The following is a 27397-nucleotide window of genomic DNA, read 5'->3' as shown; positions in this document are numbered from 1 at the left end:
ATAGACGGCCTGATGAATCACTTGGCTAGGTTTTCTTTGATGTAATCTGACATGGTCTGGGTTTCAGGGCGCGAAAGTGGGTATGCCCCCCCCCCTTTGGGAGGTGTGGTGCCAGGTAATAGCTCGATCGGGCAGTTAAACTTTCGGAGAGGTGGTAAGATGTTGGTTTGTTGTATCGAGAAGACATCTTGGTAATCAGTGTAGTGCGTAGGTAGCCCAGGAAGAGTTGTGGTCGTTAAGACTGGCACGGACAGGGACACCCACTGTAGGCAATGCTTCTGGCACCAAGGGCCCCACTTGGTGAGCTGGAGCAACTCCCAATCGAACTGTGGGGAGTGTTGTTGCAGCCAGGGTAGGCCGAGAATGATGGGGTGCACTGACCGTTTCAGGACCAGGAGGGAGATCTCTTCATTGTGGAGGGTCCCTACGGTCAGCTGGATGGCTAGGGTGATATGGGTGATGTGGTCAGGTAAATGTTCTCCATGGATGGAGGCTATCCGCAGCGGGACCTCAAGGGGTCGAGTAGGAATCTGGAGTAACATGACTAACTCTTCAATTATAAATTCCCATGGCCCCAGTATCCACAAAGGTGGTGGTTGCAAATGTGTGTGCCTCCCGGGAGAGGGAGACTGGAAGCATTAATTGAGGGCCGGTAACAGTAGTGCCCAAGCTCGGGACCCCCACCGGGCTCAGGCTTTGGAGTTTCCAGGACGCACCAGACAGGTCTGGATATGGTGGCCTGGACCCCCCACAGTAGAGGCAGAGACCAGTCTTCTGCCTTCGGAGGCATTCCTCGGGAGTAAGACGACCACGGCTGATCTGCAACTGTAGTGCCCTTGGTCTGGGCTAGCGGACTGAGGTGGTTCCTGGGCCGCTCGTCGTATGGTCCTTACTTCCCGATACCATTCCTGGAGGCGGTGGTCAATCCGTCCAACCAGGGAGATAAGGTCCTCCAATGACGCAGGGGATCTCTCGGGCTGCTAGATCATCTTTTAGAGAGGATGACAGTCCTTCAAGGTAGAGTTCCCGCAGGCAGTCCTCCTGCCATTCCAATTCCGTTGCCAGGGTCCAGAACTCAATGGTGTATTCCGTGAGAGAGTGGGACCCCTGGAGAAGATGGAGGAGATGATGTCCGGCGACTTCCTGCCGGCCTGAGTCATCAAAGGTGCGTCGGAATGTGGAAATGAAGTGAGGGTGCTCCTGTAGCAGAGAATCAGAACGCTCCCAGAGTGGGGAGGCCCATGCCAGGGCTTTCCCCTCCAGACGTGAGAGGATAAAGGTAACCTTTGTCAGTTCATCCTTAAACAGAGAAGGTTGTAGCACAAACTGCATGTAACACTGGTTAACGAACCCTTGGCAGAGACAAGGGTCCCCGTTGTACCGGGGAGGAGTTGGGAGGGCCAGCAGTGCCTGTGAGGGCAGTGAACCAGAGGAAGCGCTTCCAGTAAACGTTCCGGGGTTGGCAATGGCTGACTCTTCAAGTCATAACTGTAATTTCTCCACCGAGGTGACCAACGCCTCGATGTATTGCTGCTGCTCCCGGACACGTGTAGCCAGGCACAGAATAGCCATTCACTAGCAGCATGCTTACAAAGAAGCATCTGACAACTGTGTGTCCTGTACAAGGCAAGCCCAGACAGGACATCCAAAAAAACAGGACGCCCAAGTATGGGATGCCTATATTTGAGATTGGACATCCCATAAGCACAATGAATGCTTGAACTATGGACGCCCAATCCTCACAGTCCAGAAGTTCGCCCAACCCGGACACGCAGGCACAAACCGACGTCGTAGTTTCATGGCAGACTTGTGCAGAAGGAGGCATGCAAAGAAGCTTGAGAATGGGGTATAGCCAAAAGGCACCCACTGCCACGACTCCCCAAACCCCTCACAGAAGTGGGAACAAATGTTGGATCGAGAGACCGAGGCTTGGAGACCAGACCAGTAGAGGGGGAGGGAAATCTTTAAATTATCCCTCTCTCTTTTATGTATTTATTATTATTTTTTTTTTATTCCTCTTATCTGAGCTCAGCCCGTCCTGGCCGAGTACAGAGCTGGGGGAGACAACTAATGCCTTCACTGCCACGCTCAGCTTCCTGCACCTGCTAGCCTCTCAGCTGATTCTTTCCTGGCAGCTAAGTCCATGCCGAAAAACCAGCTACCAGACCGAGGCACTCGACTGAGGGAGGGATCATGAGATATCACCTCAGGGGAACTCAACTGAGGGAGGGACCACAAGTTATCATCTCAGGAAAAAAGTGTGTGATTAATCTCCTTCTTTTCTCCTTTTTTTTTTTTTTTTTTAAACAAGCAATCCCCAGAAGGGAGATGCATGTCCATCATCTGCTGGAGATGGAGAATACTGGCTGGCTGATGTCAGAGCAGAGTATATATACTGTGATGTCAGCTTTGCTCCGTTATCTGCTGGTAGAGATGCATAACCCACTGGTCGTAGATTAACCTGTCTGAATGCTGAGAAAGTGGCTTTTTTGCAGGGTTACCTGACTGGCACCACAGCAGTGCATGTAAAAATAATATAAATGCTGAGATATTTTTATCTAAGAACATAACATAAGAACATAAGAAAATGCCATACTGGGTCAGACCAAGGGTCCATCAAGCCCAGCATCCTGTTTCCAACAGTGGCCAATCCAGGCCATAAGAACCTGGCAACTACCCAAAAACTAAGTCTATTCCATGTAACCATTGTTAATGGCAGTGGCTATTCTCTAAGTGAACTTAATAGCAGGTAATGGACTTCTCCTTCAAGAACTTATCCAATCCTTTTTTAAACACAGCTATACTAACTGCACTAACCACATCCTCTGGCAACAAATTCCAGAGTTTAATTGTGCGTTGAGTAAAAAAGAACTTTCTCTCCGATTAGTTTTAAATGTGCCCCATGCTAACTTCATGGAGTGCCCCCTAGTCTTTCTACTATCCGAAAGAGTAAATAACCGATTCACATCTACCCGTTCTAGACCTCTCATGATCCCCCCTCAGTCGTCTCTTCTCCAAGCTGAAAAGTCCTAACCTCTTTAGTCTTTCCTCAGAGGGGAGTTGTTCCATTCCCCTTATCATTTTGGTAGCCCTTCTCTGTACCTTCTCCATCGCAATTATATCTTTTTTGAGATGCGGCGACCAAAATTGTACACAGTATTCAAGGTGCGGTCTCACCATGGAGCGATACAGAAGACAATGAATTTCCTTTTTCATGTAAAATGTGTTCTTTTAATTGTATGTGGTAGGGGGAGAGGAGGAAGCGGTTGGTGTGCTGAGAGACCCTCGACTTCAGTGCCGCTGAGGCTACAGAGAAAAGAGAACACTCCTGGTCGAGAAGTGGTGAGGCCCAGACCGAAGGGGCGGTCCCTGCCGCGACGTCATAGGCAGGCGCCCGCGGGACTGTATAAAATCAAGGGCCCTGCGGCGTCCCAACCAGGGAGAGGAGGAAGCGGTTGGTGTGCTGAGAGACCCTCGACTTCAGTGCTGCTGAGGTTACAGAGAAAAGAGAACACTCCTGGTCGAGAAGTGGTGAGGCCCAGACCGAGGGGGCGGTCCCTGCCGCGACATCATAGGCAGGCGCCCGCGGGACTGTATAAAATCAAGGGCCCTGCTGCGAGCAGCCACCGGCGCGCAGCCGCGTGCCAAAGGGGCACGCCCCTAGGTAAAAATCTGTTTTTTTCTTTTTTCTCTTATTATCCTATTATGGGTAAGAAGCGAAAATCTAAGAATTACACCTCATCGCCTGTGACTCCAATACAGAGAAGATTAGGACCCATGGACTCCCATATAATTCATATTGGTGAGTCCAGTGTAAGGGACAGTATAGAAGGTAGCTCCCCAATGGGAGTTTCCTTAAGTCCCAGGTCCTCGCAACCCCCTATACAGCCAAGTGAAGATATTCATGAAGTCAATGTGATTATAGACTCCTCTGTAAATGTTTCCCCCAGTATAGCCTTGGGGGAGAACATATCAGAGGGGAATATAATTTCAAATATAAATAATAGGGAGAACATGATCACTACTAATAATAGAAAAATTCAATGCCCGTCTGTGATTTTTTGAATCTGTTAATGAAGTAGATACTGAAGCGGAACCTGTGAATGTATCTTTATTAGATGTTTGGAGATTGAATGTTAAAATTGATAAGAAATTGTCTAGTTCTATTTCCAAAATTCATACTTTCTCTGTAGAAACCAGGGAGAAGTTTGAAGACCTGGAAAGTAGAACAAACAAAATAGAACAAGTTGTGATGCACCTGAATCCACTAGTTACAAATTTACAGGCTTCTAATATATCCTTCATTAAAGATAACATCACACTGCATAACAGGATTGAATTACTTGAAAATGAAGTACGATCTTTCAATCTTAGATTATTAAATTTTCCTATAGCAAGATTAATTTCAGCTTATGAACTATATAAAAAATATGCAGTGGAGATCTTATCCTATGAAATAGAGAAAATCCCTACTATTTCTAAGATATACTATTTACCTAAGAGAAGAATATTACTAGCGCAACCAGGGGGTACAGATTTGTTGGAAAGTCCTGGGCTCTCTACTTTTTTAGAGGACTCAATGGACAACATTCTTTCTAGATCAACGTTCCTTATATCGTTTTCATTAAAGCAAGAGAAGGACCAATTCTTTTCTAAATATTTTCAGATGAAAGATTTAAATTTCTGCGGGCAAAAAATTCAGGTCTTTCCGGATGTGTCACGTGCCACACAGGCACGTAGAAACCAATTTTTGACATATAAGCAATCTGTTCTTGATATAGGGGCAAATTTTTTCCTTAAATTCCCCTGTAAATGCCATGTAATGTTCCAAAATAATAAGTTTGTATTTACGGATCCTATGCATTTGGAACGTTTCTTAAGGGATAAGGCTCCGATTAATAATTGAAAAGTGCTATTTCAGAGTTTAGGGTTGCATAAGATAATGTAAGCATGTACAACCTGATCCTCTTTCTCCCCCTAGATGTGGGCTAGATATCCAAAACTATAGTGTGTTATTTTAGATATGTTTTGTTATGTGAATTGAATTTTCCTATTTGGATTTTCTTTATATCATTTCGATGTAAATGTTATAATACTTAATAAAATCTTAAATGAAAAAAAAAATAATAATTGTATGTGGTAGGCTTGGGAGGGAGGGTTCGCAAGGCTGTAGGGCACATGAAAATTGGTTCTTACCTGCTAATTTTTGTTCCTGTATTACCAAGGATCAGTCCAGAGAAGTGGGTTGTGTATCTCTACCAGCAGATAGAGTCAGAGAGCAAAACTTTGGGCACTGCCATATATACTATAGTGCCACCTGCAGTCCCTCAGTATTGACTTGTACCCAAGCCCACATGTACCGAACTAACATAACTAACGGACGAAGGGAACTCAACCAAACGGAACAGCCCTTCGCCCTCATAAATTACATAATCGAACCAACCACTAGAAAACTGCTCAATCAAACATGTCTGCAAAAAAACGGAGCTCCGTGCAAACTCCAGCATAAAAGGAAAAAACTCAGTAAGGCTGTCTTTCAGTAGCTGAAGAAAGAGGCAGGCCTCTGGACTGATCCTTGGTACTACAGAAACGAAAATTAGCAGGTAAGAACCAATTTTCATTTCCCTGCACGTACCAGGATCAGTCCAGAGAAGTGGGATGTACCCAAACCACCCTACACTGGGCGGGAACCCGAAAGACCCGCAAGCATAACACTCTCACCGAAGGACGATTCCTCAGTAGCTTTCACGTCCAGACGATAATGCTTAGTGAAAGTATGTAATGAAGACCAGACCACCGCCCTGCAGATTTCCTGAGGCAATAGTAACTGACATTCTGCTCAGGAAGTAGCCTGGGCTCTAGTGGAATGAGCTCAGAGACCCAACGGTACTTGGCGCCCGCGGGCTATGTAGGACAAACAAATGGCCTCTTTAATCCAACGAGAGATGGTCACCTTAGACTCTCTGTCCCCCTTTTTTGGTCCACCAAAAAGAATGAACAAATGATCGGACCGTAGAAAATCATTGGTAACTTCCAGGTAACGCAATAAGATGCGCCGCATGTCCAGCATATGCAGATCCCTGCCCTGGGAGGATTCACGAGACCACTGAGGAAAGCCCGGAAGCTCCACAGTCTGATTGAAGTGAAAAGCTGAAACAACTTTCGGAACAAAGGACGGAACCGTGCGTAAGGACACCCTATTGTCATAAATGCGAAGAAAGGGATCCCGACACGACAACGCCTGTAACTCTGAAATCCGATGTGCTGAGCAAATGGCCACCAAAAAGACCATTTTTAAAGTCAGATCCTTCAATGAAGCTCTGCAGAGAGGCTCGAAGGGGGGACCACAGAGCACTTGAAGCACTAGAGTCAAACTCCAATCAGGGCACACAGAATGGATGGGAGGCCACAAGTGTTTAACCCCCTTGAGAAACCTAGCAATATCCGGATGCACTGCCAGCGAGCAGCCGTCAAACTTGCCAATCAAGGCACCTAGTGCTTCCACTTGAACACGAAGGGAGTTGAACTCTAACCCCTTAGCGAGCCCCTGTTGCAGAAACTCCAGGACCTGTGGGACATTCACTGCTAATGGATCACAGGAATGCTGTTGGTACCATGCCTCAAACAGCTTCCACACTCTCACATAGACCATAGAAGTGGCTGGGCGTCTCGCCTGCAGAAGTGTAGAAATGACCTGTTCGGAATAGCCCTTCAAGTGTAAACGCCGCCTCTCAAAAGCCAAGAAGTGAGAGAGAAGTGATCCTCCCAATCTGAAAATATTGGACCCTGCCGAAGTAGCCGCGGTAGATACGCGAGTTGCAAAGAGCTCTCGAGAGCCAAGCAAACCAGAACCGCGAACCACGGACGACGCGGCCACTCTGGGGCTACGAGCACCACCCTGCCTGGATGGAGTTCTATGCGACGGAGAAGCCGACCGATGAGGGGCCAGGGAGGGAAGGCATAAAGTAGTATTCCCGTGAGCCAGGGGCATACCAAAGCGCCGAGACCCACTGAGCCCTGCTCCCATCGACGGCTGAAGCGTTCCGTCTTCGTGTTCACCCCGTGTTGTCATCAGATCCAACTGCGGTACGCCCCACCTGGTGCAAATGAGGTTCCAGGCATCGGGAGACATCTCCCACTCTCCCTGATTGAGCTGTTGTCTGCTGAGAAAGTCCACCTGCACATTCTCCACTCCTGCGACATGAGACACGGTAATCCCCTTTAGATGACGTTCCACCCAGGCGAATAGGAGTCGCGCCTTGAGCGCTACTGCAGGACTTCTTGTCCCGCCTTGTCGGTTGATGTAAGCTTGTGTTGTCGCATTGTCGGAGAACACTCACCATTCTGCCCCGGATCCAGAGTAGGAATGCTTGTAGAGCAAGCCGAACCGCTCTTGTCTCGAGTCAATTAATGGACCATGCGCCCTCCATCGGTGACCAGAGACCTTGGGCGGATTTGTCCGCACACACCACTCCCCAACCGGATAGGCTGGCATCGGTGGAGATTATCAGCCAATTCGGGGTTTCCAAGTCCACCCCCCACTCCAGATTGGCGTGCGATAGTCCCCACGACAGACTGACTCTGGACTCTGGAAGCAACGGCATTGGTAGGTGGAATTGTTCGGACACCGGACTCCATCGAGATAAAAGCGCACGCTGCAACGGTCGTAAGTGAGCGAACGCCCACGGCACTAAATCCAAGGTTGAAGCCATGGACCCCAAAACTTGTAGATGATGCCACACTGTGGGGTCTTCCTCCAAAGGAGAGAATGGATATGGTCCTGCAACTTTGTCACCCGGTCCGCCGCCAGAAAACACCTTTCCGTGCAAGGTGTTGAACTGCGCTCCCTACTACGCCAAAAAAATCCATGCCTATCAATTCAACGCAAATGCACTGTTTGCTTTTGTTACAGACCTCACAAACCCCGCCACCACCACTCAACGAGGACAATACCAATAACATGCCAAGAATTGGCAATGTACTTCAAGAAACAAAATTGACAAACATTCTCACTTCGCTTTCCTACCAAGCCCACCCCCTCCGTGCATTCCCATGCAATGATAACAAGAACAAACTCAGAAACTTTGACCCCACGACTAATACGGAAATTGAGGCTATTCTAAAGAAGATGAAACCAGCATCCCATATCCTGGACACCATTCCCACAAAAACCCTCCTCTCCATCCCATCCACCATTTCAAAGCCCATTGCTGAACTCATTAACTGCTCTATCACTCATGGCAGCATCCCAGACACGCTCAAACTTGCTGTAGTAAGGCCACTACTTAAAAAACCAAATCTCAACCCCTCTGACCCTGCTAATTACAGACCCATCTCCAACTTGCCTTTCATTTCTACAATTCTTGAAAGGGTGATTAACAAACAACTCTCCGATTTCCTAGAAGACTACAATATCCTCCCACCCCTCTCAGTTTGGTTTCCGTAAAGCCCGAAAACACAGAAACTCTATTACTATCTATGACAGATACTATTCTCAAGGGCATGGACCATGGAAAATCCTACCTGCTCGCACTCTTAGACATCTCTGCAGCCTTCGACACTGTTAACCACCAAATCTTAATGACCCGCCTGGCGGAAATAGGCATTGCTGACACCGCCCTTTCTTGGTTCTCCTCATATCTTAACAACAGAGAATACATAGTAAAAACTGACAGACACCAATCCTCACACGTCCCAATCACACAGGGTGTTCCTCAAGGTTCCTCCTTATCGTCCACCCTGTTCAACATCTACCTCCTACCACTCTGCCACTTACTGTATGACCTAGGTCTAAACTTTTTCCTATACGCAGATGATGTGCAGATTCTCATACTGATACAAAAATCTATTGATGAATCCATGCACTTCTGGGAATCCTGCCTTACATCTATTACACCCATGCTGTCCAACCTACACTTAGCTCTAAACGCATCAAAAACGGAACTACTCATCATCTCCAGCCATCCGGACCGCACCCCACACCTCACACCCGAGAACACAACCACTACACAACACCAACTATGTGCAGTAAGAGACCTGGGTGTCCTCATAGATCATCAACTAAACTTTAAACCCTACATCAAATCCCTCCTAAAGGGAGGTTTCTACAAATTAAATGTTCTCAGGAAACTCAAACCATTACTTCACACTCAAGATTCTGTACTGTAGTGCAGACCACCATGCTTGCGAAACTGGATTATTGTAACTCCCTCCTACTTGGCCTTCCTGCCTCCACCATCAGACCGCTCCAGATCCTTCAAAACTCGATGGCCAGAGTCATAACAAATACTCGCAAAACGGAGCACATCACCCCTGTCTTAAAGGACCTGCACTGGCTCCCCATCTCCTTCCGTTCACAATACAAAACCCTTACTATTCTTCACTGTTCATTACACAAATTCAATCACACTTGGCTTGAAGAAATGCCTCGCTTCCACACTACCAACCGCCCCATAAGAAACGCTCATGTAGGTACCCTACACACTCCTTCTCCTAAGTCAGCGCATCTGTCCCTCATTAGAGAAAGGGCTTTTTCCATAGCTGGTACCCTCGCTCTGGAATTCTCTCCCCGCCTCCCTCCGTATAGAGCCGTCCCTCACTAAATTTAAAAAAGGAGTCAAAACATGGCTCTTCAAGCAGGCCTACCCTGACACAAATATAACGTAGTCTGACTACCGAGTCAGATTTTTGCCTTGACTTTCCCACTTACCAACCCCCCTAATTCCCTTTCTTTCCTTGCAGAATTTTGCATATTTGGTTCTCCCTCGACAAATGAAATCCATTGATAAAGATAACGATGTATAGAATATATAAAGTTCCTGTCTCTGCCCTTTCTTCCTTTTGCTGCTGTCAACCCTGACAGATACTACCTCATATGTTGTACATAGTTTCTCCTTACATTGACTTCGATATGGTATTATTGTTTATTGTATTTTCTTCCTTTCAGTTCACTGTAAGCCGGCATGATGTGCCTTTACGAATGTCGGCAAAAAAAAGCCTATAAATAAATAAATAAATAAACTCCAGAGTGGGTTCCAAGTGAGTCTTCTGCACATTGATGACCCACCCGAGCGACTGTAAGGTCATCATCACCATGCGCACTGATCTCTCGCAGTCTTCCTGTGACTGCGCGAATCAGCCAGTCATCCAGGTAAGGATGGACCAAATTCCCCTCCTTGCGAAGGAAGGCTGCTACTACTACCATCACCTTGGTGAACGTCTGAGGGGCTGTTGAGAGACCAAACGGAAGGGCCCGAATTTGGAAGTGCTGTCCCAAGACCTTGAAACGCAGAAACCGCTGGTGGTCCAGCTGGATGGGGATATGAAGGTATGCCTCTGTGAGGTCCAGGGAGGCTAGAAACTCCCCTTTCCACACAGCAGCCATTACCGTCCTCAGGGTTTCCAAGGGATCCGAAGACAGCGATTCACCTTCTGAAGATCGAGGATGGGATGAAACGTGCCCTCCTTCTTGGGAACCACAAAGTAAACCGAGTATCTTCCCTATCCCTGCTGCGTATCCGGAACTGGGACAATTGCTCGCAGCTCGAGAAGACGTTGCAGAGTTATCTGAACCGCGTCGCGTTTAGTGCGAGAGGCCACTCCACAAAAACCTCCCGCACCGGTTGGAAGAACTCTAGAGTGTATCCATCTCTGATCACCTCCAGAACCCAGCGGTCTGAGGTAATCCTTTCTCATTCCGTGTAAAAGTTAGATAATCTGCCTCCGACAGCTTCGACGACGGAATGGGTGCTTGTGCTTCATTGGGTTTACTGGTTCCTGCATCAAGGTGTCCAGAGTCTCTACCGGTGCGACGACCCCCGCAAAAGGACTGCTGATGTCCCGGAGCTTGTTTGGAAGGCCGAAGGCGGTGGAATATCTGCCGGTACGAAAACGGTGGTGCTCCTGAAAGCGAGACCGGGAGGGAAAAACCTTCTTAGAAGATCTCCTGGCAACTTATTTCCTTTAGACTCCCCAAGCAGTTTAACCAGCTGATCGATTTCCTCTCCGAAAAGTAGCTTGCCCTTAAAGGGGAGATTACAAAGCTGGGACTTGGAGGACAAGTCCGCTGCCCAATTTCGAAGCCAGAGGAGTCGACGCGCCAACACCACGGACATCATACTCCGTGCAGAGGTCCACACCAGATCATACAGCGCATCTGCCACATACACGATGCCCGCTTCCAATCTTGTGGAACGCAGGGCATCACTGCCAGCGGCCCCAGAGTTTGCAGCAGAATCTTGGACCCAGCAGAGGCACACCCTCTGCATAAGGCTAGTGCAAACCGCTGCCCGCAGGCTCAATGCGGCCACTTCAAAGACCCGCTTCAACTGGATCTCCAGCTTGCAGTCCTGCATGTCCTTCAAAGCAGTCGCTCCAGCTACCGGGATTGTGGTCTTCTTTGTAACCGCAGGCACAGCCGCATCCACCTTCGGGATCTTTAGGAGGTCCAAAACATCTGTCGACAGAGGATATAATTTTGTCATAGCTCTGCCCACCTTCAGGCCCGCATCAGGAGCATCCCACTCGCGGGTAACCAGCTTGCGAACCTTCTTAGATAATGGAAAAGACGTTGTGGGGACCCAGATCCCATCAAGGACCGGATTAACCCCTTCATTGTCGGAATCTTCTTGGGAAACCTTCAGGCCCAGGATATCCAACACCTGGGGGACAAATGGACACAGCTCATCCCGCTTAAAAAGATGCACCAGACGAGGAGGAACCAAGATGGCCGCGGGAGCAGACGCACATTGAGTAGCTCCGAAGCCCTCGTCCCCAAGTTTTCTGCAATTCCTTTTCTTTGAAGTCTATAATGCCACATAAGAGGAAGGGGAAAATCCGGATATTTCCTCCCTTACCGGAGAATTTGGAAGGGCAGCGGTTGATTTATCAATATGCGACTCCGACATCAGAATCGAGGACGTCTACCCCCATTGGTGAAGCAGGGAAAGGAGCCCAGTACTCACCCAGGGAATTATCGCTGACGCCTCCGGACCCTAAAACGCTGGTTCAGGCAGCTCTACTGCTTGACTCTGTGCCTGCTGAGACGCCGTCGGGAACTTCCTTTGGGCATGCTCAGTTGGGAGGCAAGCCCAGAGACGATGCAGGGGGGGGGGGGCAGCCTGTGCTCTTGTCTCCGCTGAGGCTGTGAGAGTGGAAGAGAGTGTAGCCAGCGGAGAAGGAACATCAGAGCTGGTTGCTCCATTTACCCCACAGAGAATTACAAAACCAGCGGTTGTAACGCTCGATGCCCTTTGGGATTTGGTTGCGGGGAACGCCGCGAAGCTCGATGGACAGGCCTGCAAACTGGAGGAAGTCTCCAAGAGAAAGAATAAGATTGAAACTGACCACACGAATCTAGAAAAAGTCTTAACAAAGGTAACTGTTGATGTGAAAAAGTTGCAAGATTTAAGTGCAGTTTCTGTTAATGAGAGACTATCGTCCTTAAGAAGATTGGAGTCAGTAGAGAATTATTTAAGGCAATTAAATTTAAGGCTTTTAAATTTCCCCAAAGTTATGGGAGAGTTGCCTTTGCAGACTTTTAAGAAATTTGCTATTGAGATATTAAGGATACCACCTGAGAATGTCCCGCCTGTTAAAAAAATATTCTTCTTAAGACAAAGGAGTACCTCAATATTGCCTGGTATAGGGATAGACATGGAGAATCTATCCAATTTCTTAGAAACATCAACGGAGGAAATTATAGAGAGGTCTGCCTTGTTTGTGATTCTTTATTCAGAAAATGACGTTGGAATGATAATGAAGAACTATTTCAAAAATTTGAATGTTTCCTTTCTGGGTGGCCAAGTTCGTATCTTTCCAGATTTGGCAAAACCAACGCAGATGCGAAGGAAAAAATTTATTTCATTACGCCCAAAAGTTTTAGCACTAGGGGGAACCTATGTTTTACGGTACCCCTGTAGGTGCATAGTAAAACTTTTAGGGAATACATATGTGTTCTTCAGTCCGTAACAACTTCAAGCCTTCCTAGAGGCACGAGAGCAGAACCCGCAGCCTATAGAGCAGGATCCAGTAAATGTATCTGATGTCTAACCCAGCCTTACTTCTAAATTGTTCTTATGTTCTCCTTTTTTTTTCTATTCCTCCCAAGTTTCCTACGAAGTTTAGAGATAGTATGATTTTGTCTTGTTTTCTAAATAAATAGATTTAATTTAAAGAATTTCATGAAAAGAACAATTTCTTACATCTCTTGTGATTCTATGCAAAATTACTTTGTATTATTTGAAATGCTGATAAATAAAGAATAAAAAAAAAAAAAAAGACGCATCACACTGAGATCGTACCCCTCAGTAGGCTGAATGGCGTCGTCACCATCCGGGCCATCTGGATCCACATCTCCCAAATCTGGGATCGGATCCAGATCCGCTGGACCCACGGCCGAGGCTGACGCAGCCCCTGCCCCAGAAGCCGGATCCTGCGGCTCTCGGGCATCCTCTACCGGATGAGGGCACTCTCCCGGGCCGTAGCTGCGGCTCCATGCTCCGACCCAGCTTTGTAGGTGGTTCCGACCGGTCCCCCGGCTGCCCCTGTCTCTTAAATGCTGCATGCTTCCTTGCCAAAAAGGCTTGATGCATCAGCAAAATAAATTCAGGGGAAAACCCCTCTGGGGAATCGAGTGGTGCTGGATTGCCAGCCCCGAGAGTGAGATTGGCCCCCACCTGGGCTAAAATGGGGGGAGCAACCTCTTCCCCCGATCCGCGGCGTGGGGCCTCTGTCCCCTCCCTGTGGGAGGGAGCAGCCGATTCAGACGAGCCTTCCATCTTCCAGGCAGCTGCCTAATACAGGAAGGCCAGATTAAGGAGGTGCTCCTGTGCTGAACACACACGGGAGGCTGCCGGCCGAGATCGCGGGCCCAAAGGCAAAACTGCGCCGCCACGCGGCCCGCGCTGAGGAGGGAGGCCTAGTAGGAGAAAATTCGCGCACTGCTCTGACGTGGGAAAAAAATGGCGCTCCGGACCCTGCCGAAATTGCTGAGCTGCAAATCTCGGCGAGATGCGCTGACAACGGAGTCGCAGAATAAAACATCTCCTCCCTCCAGACGCACCCTGGAGCCCCGGGAGCCGAGGAAATTTGCAGCTAAGCTCCCTGAATGGCTGCCAAAATGCAGGCCCCCCCCGCACGACTCCTCACCTCAGCTGAAGAAAGCAGGCAAGACCTGTTCGTCTTCTTTTTTTTTTTTTTTTTTAAATCAACTTTATGGAGAAATCTTCACCTTCTGCGGGGGTTAAGGGAGCAGCTGAAACAACTACAGAAGTGAGTAGCCAGGAGCCCCTGGCCTTCACCCCCTGAGCTGGAACAGACGAAACCCAGACAGGGGTATCTAACCCTCGGATGCCCGGCTTTGACCGAGGGATGGCCCACGAAGGTGCCTAACACCTCAGGAAGCAACTGCAGGAAAAAGGAAAAAAATCTAATTATCTAACCTGAAAAAAAACAAACTAAAAACACTAAGACTGCAGGTGTATCTCTAACCATCTGCTGGAGTCAAAGAAATACTGGGGGATTGTAGGTGGCACTATAGTATATATGGCAGTGCCCAAAGTTTTGCTCTCTGATTCCATGTGCTGGTAGGGATACACAACCACTTCTCTGGACTGAATCTGGTATGTACAGGGAACTAGTATTTTGCACCAACCTGGAGACACAGAACTCCCAACACACACAAAGCATTCACCTAGCTCCCACTTTTCCAGCTGGCAAATGCTGGGGAAATGTGGGAGGCAAGTGGTTAGGTTCCTGGAAGTATGGCCAGCTTCTGCCTGTGATTTGACCTGTGATATTCCTTGGGAAAGGGGGACCTCAGGTGGTGGATTGCCTTGAGCTGCCCAGAGTGTGGCGTTCTACCAGATATTTGCCTCTGGTCTAGGCCATTATTCTATGCTGCTGTTCTCCGCCCTGGCGAGAATTAAGGGGCCAATGCAATACAGTACGCTCAGCCGAGCGCACCGTTTAACCTACACAATGCACGTCCAACGCATGGCGAAACTAATAGCACTCATCACACACAAACGCATGTTGAGGCTATTAGCAATCACCAGCAATGCAAAAAAAAAAAAAAAAAAGTGGGTCCAAGATGCACATTTTTATGGTAAAATATTAACGCTTGCCTAGAGCAGGCATTACTTGCTGAGCATGCTCAAAAGTTGCACAGAAATGCAGAAAATACTGCTTTTCTGTACATCCTCCTACTTAAAAAAAAGTGCCAGCGGTTGGGCTCAGGAAACAGAAGCTCAGTTAACAAACGTCCGTTTCCTGAACCCCTGGCTGTGTGCCGATTAGGAAAACAGACGCAGATAAATTCAGCATCCGTTTTCTAAACCTGCGGACGGCCAACCGCTCGCGGGCTCCCGCTGTTAAGGAGGCGCTAGGGGCGTGCAAGTGACCCTAGCGCCTCCTTGACCACACGACCCCTAATTTAAATATTGCATGGCGGACCGGCTTTCAATGCATTTTAATTGCGTGGCCTCGAAGTGTTTACAAAAGAAATAACTGGTTGGCTCCACCTAACAAGGAAGTAGGTGGGCCTTAGTCCTGTTTGCTTTATTTTATTTTTCCGTTGTCCTTAAATCAACCGAAAGGGCTCCAGAGAGCTGCGAGCGGCTTCTCTTTTCGCTCGCAGCCGATCGAGGCCGCGCGGAAACACAACCCCTGCGCGCCACGGAAGTAGTCGGGGAGGAGGAGCAGCAGCAGCATAAGGGAAAGGCGCTGGAGATGTGCCATGTTGGTACCGAGGGGGCTCCGGATGTGGCCCCTCCTCGCCGGCTCTCGGCGCCTGCAGCAGGCTGTGGGGAGTCAGCGGTCGGCCGGTAGCATCTCTTCCGTCCATTCCGGATCAGGGGAGGGCTTGGCAAATGCAAGGGCATAGCCATGTGTGCATTATGTAGATTTTTGCAAAATGGGGTCCCTGCCTTGTAAACCGACGGATCCTTTCGGCCTCACAGCCCCGGCGTGCATTAACCCTATGTGTAAACGGAAGAAGCAGAAACGGGCCAGATTCTGCCTTTAGAAGCTCCGGCATCAGGCACCTTTGTTCCGAAGCCTTTGCTTTTTCATTTGGGATTTTTTTTTTTTTTCATCCGTTGTATCACTCTTCAGAGCCACAGGGTGTTGCTTGTATGAATTATTTCCTAACTTCACACCAAAATCTAGGCGCGGCGAGGGGGTGTATATGCGTTTTTGTCTGGCCCAGGTCCTTGTTCCTATGCCTGTCACGGGTTGTGTATTACCCAAGTCGTTTAGTCCTTAGATTTTTATCTCTTATCTCTCTCTCTATACATATATCTATATCTATATATGTTTATAATGAGCAGCCAGACAACTCCGTTGAGAGTGTCTGATGATCATGAACACCCATCTCCCGATCCCTGTCCAACAGGGTAAAGGCCACTTTGCATGGCTAGTGTATCTTGATTTTATTTACACAATCTCTTACCTTTGTGAAATAAAATGTGCAGGAGTAGATTTCAATGTGACAGAGCCAAATATCCCCCCACCACCTGATTAAGAACCAAAATCCAATCCCCCCCCCACCAAAACAAAACAGAGGGAACCCCATAGCCGTTGGTTATACCAGGGCCCAAACAAACTTAAAAACTTTTACAATAAAAAAAAAAAAAAAAAAGCCTTTTCGGGGCACATCCTGCGCTTTTTTCAGAGCTGCTTTGAGCAGCTAAATAATTTTCACAGAATAGGGACAATATTGGGAGAATCATTCCAATGAGGCTTCACTTTTGACAGGGCTGTGACATATCACAAGCCACGGTAACCTGGAAATCTGATCGAGCCTGAACCGAATTTTGATCATGTATTCTGTAAACCTCCTTGTGGCTTCCTGATTCTTCTAACACGTATTTCTTGATGCAGGAAAACTCCTGAAGAGTGGGGCCAAGAAAAATGCAGTTGTAAGTACATTATGCACCTACATTTAAAAAAAAAAAGAAAAAAGTATGAACCATATTGTAAAATTACATTGAGAAAGATGTTAATTTGACTAATGATCTTCCAATTAATTGATTTAGGAGAAAAAAAAGTCTGTTGCTTTTAGATACCTGTTAGTTTCTAAGCTGTTAGTTCTATGTTATTAGCAAGAAAAAAGTGGGGAAGTCTGTAATAATTACATTAGAATTTGGTTGAAAGTAGGGATGTGAATCGTTTTTTGACGATTTAAAACAATCGTCAGATATATTTTGAATCGTCAAAAATCGTTAGAGCCGCGATACAATAACAATTCCCCCGATTTATCGTCAAAAAATCGTAAATCGGGGGAGGGGGGGGGGCGGGAAAACCGGCACACCAAAACACCCTAAAACCCACCCTGACCCTTTAAAACAAATCCCCCACCCTCCCGAACTCCCCCAAAATGTTTTAAATTACCTGGGGTCCAGTGGGGGGGGGGTCCCGGTGCGATCTCCCGCTCTCTGGTCACGGCTGTGTTAAGAGAAATGGCGCCGGTGGCCCTTTGCCCTTATCATGTGACAGGGCAAGGGAAGCGCCGGCGCCATTTTGGTTCCTGGCTCCCGACGTCACGCGTGCAGGAGATCGCTCCCGGACCCCCAGGGACTTTTAGCCAGCTTGGGGGGGCCGCCTGACCCCCACAAGACTTGCCAAAAGTCCAGCGGGGGTCCGGGAGCGACATGAGGGCAAAGGTAGCGCCGGCGCCATTTTGAATATTGGCAATACGGCCCGCGTGCAGGAGGTCGCTCCCGGACCCCCGCTGGACTTTTGGCAAGTCTTGGGGTCAGGAGGCCCCCCCCAAGCTGGCCAAAAGTCCCTGGGGGTCCAGCAGGGGGTCCGGGAGCGATCTCCTGCACGCGCAACGTCGGGAGCCGGGAACCAAAATGGCGCCGGCGCTACCTTTGCCCTGTGACATAAGGGCAAAGGGCCACCGGCGCCATTTCTCTTAACGCAGCCGTGGCCAGAGAGCGGGAGATCGCGCCGGGACCCCCCCACTGGACCCCAGGTAATTTAAAACATTTTGGGGGGGTTCGGGAGGGTGGGGGATTTGTTTTAAAGGGTCGGGGTGGGTTTTAGGGTTGTTTTGGTGTGCCGGTTTTCCCGCCCTCCCCCCTCCCCCGATTTACGATTTTTTGACGATTTAAAAAAAAAAAACAAAACACGACGATCAGATTTCCCTCCCCCCCCCAGCCAAAATCGATCGTCAAGACGATCGTCAACTACCCCTAGTTGAAAAATAGCTGAACTCTGTGTACCATGCTGTATACAGTGCTGTGTTTCAGAAGTACCTCTCCTCCCCTCCTCGCTCTCTCAATTTTCATGTATAAATCTTGCCAATAGATAATTCTTTAAGCTGCTTGTCCGCCATTCTCCAGAGCTCCTGGAGGAACATTGCAGTTGACCTCACCTGACATGGGATTTGATTGGTCCATGACATATGGATATGATGTCATTTATTAACCTCACAGATCGTGTGGGCCAATTGGATCCAGTGAGTTTGGAGCAGTCTGTGCTCACCTTTACTAAAATCTGCTCTCAGAGGTTTGGAGAAGTAAACTAGATGTAATAGAGGAAAAGAAATTAAACTGCTCCTGTGTGGTTATTACTGTCTGTGGAATATTCTGATACACTGTTCAGGACATGGGTTTCAGCTTTGTTTTAATATTATTGGAGAATGGACTCGTTAGGTGTTTTTTTTTTTTCCCCCTTATCTCAGACACAGAATGGACTAACAGTACATAGCACGTATGATGTGCCTTCAGTTTTGTGCTTTTATTATATTATTAATTAAATAGCAAGTTGGGTTGGGGGAGGGACAATATGGTGCTGAAAATGGAGCATTACAGTTAGATTTTTTTGATATTGTCAGACAGAACAGGTGATTGTGAAAATTGTTTCTTTGCAGATCTGCATAGAAGGCAACATCGCCAGTGGGAAAACAACATGCCTGGAATACTTTGCTAAAACTACCAACATTGAGGTAATGGGTTTGGGTGGTGGTTGTTCTTATCATCCTCTGTAATCTGCTAGATAGTGCCAAGCGACCTGGATTGGCTGCTGGGAAAGACAAGATGCTGGTCTTGATGGCCCGTTAGGTCTGATCCAGCATGATTCTACTTTTGTTGTGTTCAAATTCCCCTTGATGTTTGTCAGTTTTTGGTGAGGCAGCACAAGAGCTGTGAATGTGCTGCCTCACATGTTGAGGAAAAGGGTTGGTTTGTTTTAAAACTTAATATACTGCTTTCTCACATAAAAAATATCAGAGCAGTTTACATTAATAAAAAGCATCAATCATTACATATACAATAAAATAATAGGCAATAATCAAATATAAAAAATATATATACTATTCTAGTACGCTGAAAACTGACAGGTTCCTCAGAATTAAAAACTTGGATTAAAACATATACATGGATCCCATTTTCAATTAAAAGATACTAAGGAATGAACTCATTTAACAATAAAATCCCATTTCATTAAAAGCTTGAGTGAAAAACCATCTTTTACTCCCTTTATGAAATTTAAGGTGGTTCAGCTCCTGTCTTAATTGTAGGGGTGCTGTGAAATCCAGATGGCAATGTCTCAGTTGGGGACTGGAACCAGCAACATTTTGGTCTACAGCAGTGGTTCTCAACCTTTTTCACATCGTGACACACCTGACAGATCACGCTCACATGTGTGACACACTGCTCATTACAATTCACGGTGGAAATAAAAAATAAAAGCCCAGTATTATTTTTATTGTTAAGAATGACACAAGGGAAAGATACGTATTCTGTCTGAACAGAAATTGCATACATAAGAACATAAGTAATCAACAATAATAGAAGCAAAACCCTCTCCAAATTATATTCAATAAAGAAAAAGAAGAGGAAAAAGGATCTAAATCCAATATCCAACTTATAAAGCAAAACTAATAAATCTAAATAACTTATATAACAGCAGATGAGAATATCATCAATGTTTGCCTCTAGATCTCTCTTTGCAGCCTCTCGCCACTCAATGGGCCGCAAGCCACAATCGGTCAATGAAGCAATTAGTTAGTCATAATCATTTATTGTCATCATGCTGTAAAATTATAACAAATTTTTATGAAGAAAATTAATTATGTTTTAAATTAGAAATCTCAAACACTGTGATAATGCACCACTAGAAAATCTAAAAATCTGCTATGTTTCCCACATTATAACTACCCCAAATACTAAAAAATCCCCACTTTCTCCCACTGTCTAATATGCAAAAAGTCGAAGAAACATATACTTAGCTTTAGCTTGATTTAACACGGCCCAAAGGGCTCATAAAGTGTAAAACACCATCATCACATTTAAAGCTGTCCTTCAAAACTGTCTCGACATGTTTCGATTGCACAAGCAATCTTCTTCAGGAGATCAAAAACGATAGTCTAAATGTCAAGCAAGTGTTCTTCAACCCTTAAACCAAGAATAAAAATGAATAATTACAAACTCACAAACAAAGGAACGTGATCATATTTAAACAATCGCACTGATCAAAATGCATAGCACTCACCCGAGCAGAGAAACTGCCTCTTCCTGCACTTTCAAAAATGGCGCCTCAGCGTCTATGAACTAATCGAATGAATCTGTGTTCATTATAAACCAAACGGAACCGGAAACAAAACTAAAAACTAACAAATAACTACAATTCCCATCATACAAAGCGCTAAAAAACAGACCAATCAATCTCACGGTTGAGGCCCCTAGGGGCCACCGTATCAAAGTAATGGATCCATTTTTGTTCTCTCCTTAGTAAAAAATTGTCAAAATCTCCACCTCTATTGCTTGGGTCTAATTTTTCAATAGCCGCAAATTGCAGTACTTCAAAAGAATGATTCAACTGTAGACAATGCTGCACTACAGGCGCTCGGGTGAGTGCTATGCATTTTGATCAGTGCGATTGTTTAAATATGATCACGTTCCTTTGTTTGTGAGTTTGTAATTATTCATTTTTATTCTTGGTTTAAGGGTTGAAGAACACTTGCTTGACATTTAGACTATCGTTTTTGATCTCCTGAAGAAGATTGCTTGTGCAATCGAAACATGTCGAGACAGTTTTGAAGGACAGCTTTAAATGTGATGATGGTGTTTTACACTTTATGAGCCCTTTGGGCCGTGTTAAATCAAGCTAAAGCTAAGTATATGTTTCTTCGACTTTTTGCATATTAGACAGTGGGAGAAAGCGGGGATTTTTAGTATTTGGGGTAGTTATAATGTGGGAAACATAGCAGATTTTTAGATTTTCTAGTGGTGCATTATCACAGTGTTTGAGATTTCTAATTTAAAACATAATTAATTTTCTTCATAAAAATTTGTTATAATTTTACAGCATGATGACAATAAATGATTATGACTAACTAATTGCTTCATTGACCGATTGTGGCTTGCGGCCCATTGAGTGGCGAGAGGCTGCAAAGAGAGATCTAGAGGCAAACATTGATGATATTCTCATCTGCTGTTATATAAGTTATTTAGATTTATTAGTTTTGCTTTATAAGTTGGATATTGGATTTAGATCCTTTTTCCTCTTCTTTTTCTTTATTGAATACATAAGAACATGCCATACTGGGTCAGTCCAAGGGTCCATCAAGCTCAGCATCCTGTTTCCAACAGTGGCCAATCCAGGCCATAAGAACCTGGCAAGTACCCAAAAACTAAGTCTATTCCATGTTACCATTGCTAGTAATAGCGGTGGTTATTATCTAAGTCAACTTAATTAATAGCAGGTAATGGACTTTTCCTCCAAGAACTTATCCAATCCTTTTCTAAACACAGCTATACTAACTGCACTAACCACATCCTCTGGCAACAAGTTCCAGAGTTTAATTGTGCTTTGAGTAAAAAAGAACTTTCTCCGATTAGTTTTAAAATGTGCCTCATGCTAACTTCATGGAGTGCCCCCTAGTCCTTCTATTATCCGAAAGAGTAAATAACTGATTCACATTAACCCATTCCAGACCTCTCATGATTTTAAACACCTTTTTCATATCCCCCCTCAGCCGTCTCTTCTCCAAGCTGAAAAGTCCTAACCTCTTTAGTCTTTCTTCATAGGGGAGCTGTTCTATTCCCTTTATCATTTTGGTCGCCCTTCTCTGTACCTTCTCCATCGCAATTATATCTTTTTTGAGATGCAGCGACCAGAATTGTACACAGTATTCAAGGTGCGGTCTCACCATGGAGCGATACAGAGGCATTCCCTGTACGTACCCGGATCAGTCCAGACTCCTGGGTTTTGCTCCCCCTCTAGCAGATGGAGACAGAAGTTTACAAACCAAACTCCGCCTATATCTAGGCTGGTGCCACCTACAGTCTGGCAGTATTCTTCTGTCTCCTAGCAGGTGGAGAGGGTGCAAAGCCTACAGTCTGTGCTTGGCCTAAGTTTTTAGGTGGTAGTTTAATTTAAAAAAAAAAAAAAAAAAAGGTTCTCACAGAAAGGACCGCAGAGGCTTGCCTGCTGGTTCCAGTCCCCGCCTCACAGGGGAGGGTGAGGTCCTGAGGGGAACGTTCCTCCTGGTTGAGGCTGCCGAAGAGTAGGGGAGCCCCATATTCCGGCATTTCTCCAGGGCTGGGGGTGACATCGGGGATTCCGGCTCACTCCCCCCAGCTGGCTCCGTAACCGAGAATTAGGTAAAAAAAAAAGTTTGTTTTGTTTTTGTGTTCCCTGCCTGTTCACTCTCTCTCGGTCGCCAGGGTCCACTCGGTTCGTTGGCTCGCTTGTCGGGAGGGAGAGGGCCTGTTTGTGTGTCTTCGCGGGCTCTTCTCTCCTGCTCCGTGGCACAGCATGCAGAGGCAGGCGGCTTGTCGGGCCTGCGGGTCCGCGGCGGTGCGGCTGTCTAGGGACAGCCTCTGTTCTTCATGTGTGGGAGGGGGAGAGGGAGCGCCGGCGTTGGGGACCTGGGGTAGGCAGCCTCGTGCCGGATCCTCCCCGGCTGCTGCGGCGATTTCTGCCAGGTCGTCTTCGGGGCTCCCTTTCTAATAATTCCCAACATTCTGTTTGCTTTCTAATAATTCCCAACATTCTGTTTGCTTTTTTGACTGCCGCAGCACACTGAACCGACAATTTCAATGTGTTATCCACTATGATGCCTATATCTCTTTCTTGGGTTGTAGCACCTAATATGGAACCTAACATTGTGCAACTATAGCATGGGTCAATTTTCCCTATCTGCAACGCCTTGCACTTATCCACATTAAATTTCATCTGCCATTTTGATGCCCAAATTTCCAGCCTCACAAGGTCTTCCTGCAATTTATCACAATCTGCTTGTGATTTAACTACTCTGAACAATTTTGTATCATCTGCAAATAGTAAACAGCCCACACCAAAACAGCACCAATTTCCAGTACTTAAACAGTAACCACCTTACCTAAGAAAAGGCAACACTGAAAATATTACACCAGGCCTTAAGACACCAATACATCTCCTGTTAGGAAAACGGACCAAGTCAGGCTGCTATAGAGCCCTACACAGAAACTACACGCCAGCAGAAAACCTCTCCTGAATCACATGTGCTGACCCTCTCCTAACAAAGAATAAAAGACCAGTGTAGTAAAGGAAGAAAAGAAACATCACCAGTCCTTATAAAACAAATCAAGAAATATAAAAGCAATAGCAGTAAAAACCATACTAACAAAAAGAAAAGCAAGTTTGCTTACCGTAAATGGTGTTTCCGTAGATAGCAGGATGAATTAGCCATTCTATCCTGGGATCTGTCAATCAGGTCCGGGAGGTGGAGCTTGTTAAGCAGAGGTTAGTCTTTTGTTCCCCCTGCGGCTGCGCGTGTGTTCCCGCGCAGGAAGTAACAGATTCTCCTCAGTTTGTGATTAAGCTGTAGTTGGTAGAAGGAAAAAACAGTGACTGCCAGGGAGGAGGGTGGGTCAGCATGGCTAATTCATCTTGCTATCTACGGAAACACTGTTTACGGCAGAGCTTTCCAAACTTTTCATGTTGGTGACACACTTTTTTGACAAACATAATTTCGGGACACAGTAATTCAGTCTACTAGCAAACCAGAGGTTAAAGGTTAAACGAACAAAATGTATTTCGACAATTTATGTATGTTTCCTTAAATATATACATAATAAAATGTTTCACGACACAACCTATCTTGTGAAAATCTTTCATTTATATTAAAAATATATAATATTCCAAGATTAATGTTATTGTTATTTATGAGTAACAATAATAAAACAAAGTTATTGTGTTATTCAATTTACCTCTTTAATGAGATATATGAGCTTGATGGGATGAGCACAGCTTTTGAATATTTGGTGTTAATAAGAAAGTCCAAAGGGTCTTCTGCGTAATTTTAAAAAGCTGGCCAGTTTCACACTATAAAATTATTTGATAGCCTCATTCAACTAATTCTATATGGCTATGAGAGTGAAGACTGGAATTTATAGGAAGGGACAGAATGTCAATATAAATCCTGCACCTCCAGTTCTGTAACTCTGTGCATCCACTGAAATTCCCCCAAACAATGGAGCTTGAATGTTTCCCTTACAGCTCATCATACTAAAGATGTTTTCAAATTCTGGTGTCACCTCACAGTAACAGCAGCACAAACACCTTCCACTGCCAGGCACATTGTGAACGAAAATAAAACCTCGCAAAAAAAAAAGACACTCAAAATCTATACTGCAATCCCATCATAACATAACAGTAATAACACCAAGGACTCAAACAACAATAACCCTACCTGTGAAAAAGCAAGGGTAAATATTATACTGGGTCCTAGAATACCAATACACAACCTACTGAGGAAACAAAACAAACCCGATTGCTATAGATCCCTATACTAGTGAATTTCTCATCATGGTCACACACACAGAGCAGAGACAGACCCTCACCAAATACAGAATTCAAAATAAAGGAGCACAAATTAGACAAAACCTGAAATGGAAACCCCAAGAAGCCAGACTCTGTGTATTAATAATGGAAAAACAGAACCACCATTCCTCATAAAACAAATAAAATCAAGAAACATAAAGCATCAGTTATAATAGTAAACCATACTAATAAAAGAATATTTTAAAACTACTGATAAATAGAATTTCTATTCATTAAAATCATATACATTTTTTACAATTTCCTAAACACCAATAAAATATTTCAAAACAGCACATATATCAAATAACACCCAATAATTAAAACTAATAAGGATTTTAAAAAGCCCCTGCTGTCCATACGTGGGAGCTCTTGATTTCCAGTCACCCTGATATTGTCAAGGATTAGGAGGTTATCCTCTCTCTCTCACACATACTCACATTTCCATTCTCTCTCACACATATACTGTCACATACATACACATTCATGCTCTTATACCCACCATAACCTCTCACTCTCACAGACACTGACACACTCTCAAGCTCTAAGACACTCTCTCTCCCTCCACACACACACCCCCACACAAACTCTTACTCCCCTGGATTTTCTCATACATACTCTGTCTGGCTCCCTCACATACACACACACCCAGGCAAGCTCCCAGTCATTCTCACACACTGAAACTGATCCCCAGGCAGGCTTCCATTCAATTTCACACCACTCCCTCAGGCATGCACACATTCATTCTCACACACACAGACCCCAGGCAGGCACCAATTCATTCTCACACACACATACACCACACACAGGCCGGCACCTATTCTCTCACATACAAACCCCAGGAAGACACCCATACATTCTCATACACAGACACACCCTCAGGCAGGCACACACTAAAGGCAAACCCCCTCTCTTTCTTTTGCCAGCAACCTCGGAGCTTCTCTCATTCCTCTGCTGCCACTGTCACTGCTGCCGCATGGCTATTGGGGAGGCGCTGATTGCTGCTATTGGCACTGAAGCCCATTCTGCTGCCTCCTCTGTGCAGGCCCCATGGGTTTCCACTTCCTCCATGTTGATCTTGTACATTGTGAAATCAGCATAGAGAAAGTGCTACTCTTGCGCATTACCAAAGATTACATGTGCCAATCAGTAAAAAGTAATTTATTTCTTTTTTTTTACCTTTGCTGTCTGATCTTAGTTTTCTAATCGGTTGGTCACAGGCTTTTTTGTTCCACCTCCCCTTTCTTATTTTTTTGCCAATTCCTTTCATATTGTCTTTTTTTCTATTTCTTTTCTCTCCATCTATCTTCTTCCCTCAAACATTCAGTCAGGTTCTCATTCTCACATGCTTTCTCTCTCTCACACACTCACAGGCTCTCTCTCACTCCCACATGCTGTCTTGCTCAAGCACAGACTCTCACTGTCACATGCTCTCTCTCATACAATCATTCATACGCACAGGCTCTCACTGTCACATGCTGTCTCTCTCTCACACACACACAGGCTCTCTCACATGCTGTCTCTGCAAACATTCAGGTCCTCATTCACGCACACAATCGCTCAACTCAGCTCACAGACGCACTCTACGGGCCCTCAGCCTCTCTCTTACCTCTGGGCCTCCTCTTCACGGGTCGCTGCAGGATGGGCTCTGCAGCGGCCCTGATCTTCTCGGCCGATCCGCGGTGGGGACCCTGCTACCGGGCCGCCTCCTCCTCTTCTTGCACGCTGTAACGACGCTGCTCCTCTTCTGCTCCTCCCCCTTTCTGCCCGTGTGGCTCTTGCAACATTTTTCTTCCGGGGCCGCATGGGCAGGAAGGAGGAGGAGCACCTGCACGTTTAGACTTCCCCTTTTTCTTCGGGCCGTGGTGACGTGAACTCACCACGGCCATGCCGATCTTCCTGCTGTGTGTCCGCGGCACACAGCACAGCGATTCTTTACTGCTCAGCCGCCAGTGGGATGAGCTCCACCGGCGGCTGCATTGGCTCCCACTTGCCGGTGTGTCACGTGCACCGGGCTTGCGCGACACACCGGCACACCTCAGGCGACACAGTAAAGTGTCGCGACACACACTTTGGAAAGCTCTGGTTTACGGTAAGCAAACTTGCTTTTTCCCGTCGATAGCAGGGCTGAATTAGCCATGCTGTCCTGGGAGTCCCAAGCTCCTGATCACGTTAGGTGCTATAATGTTAATTTGAACGTGATCTGCAGAAGTATGGCAGTCACTTAGGATGGGATGATAAAGATTGCAGGATTGGTTGTCCTATCTTTGCATCTGTGGTTGTTTGCTGATCAAGGCAGTAATGTGACGTGAAGGTATGGAGTGATGACCATGTAGCTGCCTTGCAAATGTCTATTGGCTGTACATTCCTAAGGTGCGCCCATGACGTTGTTAGGGCACGGACTTGGTGAGCCTTGGGCATGGCAGAGAGCTGTAAGCTTTGCTTCTCATAGCAGAATTGAATGCACTGAACTATCCAGCTCGATATGGTACGTTTCGTTACCGGTAGATCCCGGCGCCTTTGGATCAAATGATACAAACAGCTGAGAAGTTCGGGATGGTACTTTTGTTCTGTCCATGTAGTA

General features: G+C 46.1%; 1 protein-coding gene across 5 annotated transcripts in view; it reads left to right on the top strand.

Moving 5' to 3' along the window:
- Window positions 1–15620: 15620 nt before the first annotated feature.
- The window catches only part of TK2 (thymidine kinase 2), a 100572-nt gene continuing 88795 nt past the window's right edge, over window positions 15621–27397 (top strand). For 2 of the 5 annotated variants that reach the window (XM_029608188.1, XM_029608185.1), the window contains exons 1-3: window positions 15631–15824; window positions 16882–16919; window positions 18878–18952. Coding sequence is in view for 2 of the 5 variants with exons in the window: in XM_029608184.1 (XP_029464044.1) it covers window positions 15737–15824; window positions 16882–16919; window positions 18878–18952 (201 nt within the window). In the remaining 3 variants the exon portion in view is untranslated. Of the gene's footprint in view, window positions 15825–16881; window positions 16920–18877; window positions 18953–27397 lie in introns of all 5 variants that reach the window. The other 3 variants (XM_029608184.1, XR_003857669.1, XM_029608183.1) reach the window with 3 other exon arrangements.

Source organism: Rhinatrema bivittatum, chromosome 7 (assembly GCF_901001135.1).
Source record: "Rhinatrema bivittatum chromosome 7, aRhiBiv1.1, whole genome shotgun sequence".
In the NCBI taxonomy this organism is placed as follows: Eukaryota; Metazoa; Chordata; class Amphibia; order Gymnophiona; family Rhinatrematidae; genus Rhinatrema; species Rhinatrema bivittatum.
Note: the sequence above shows the minus strand (reverse complement) of the source record. Positions and strands in the feature narration are given on the sequence as shown.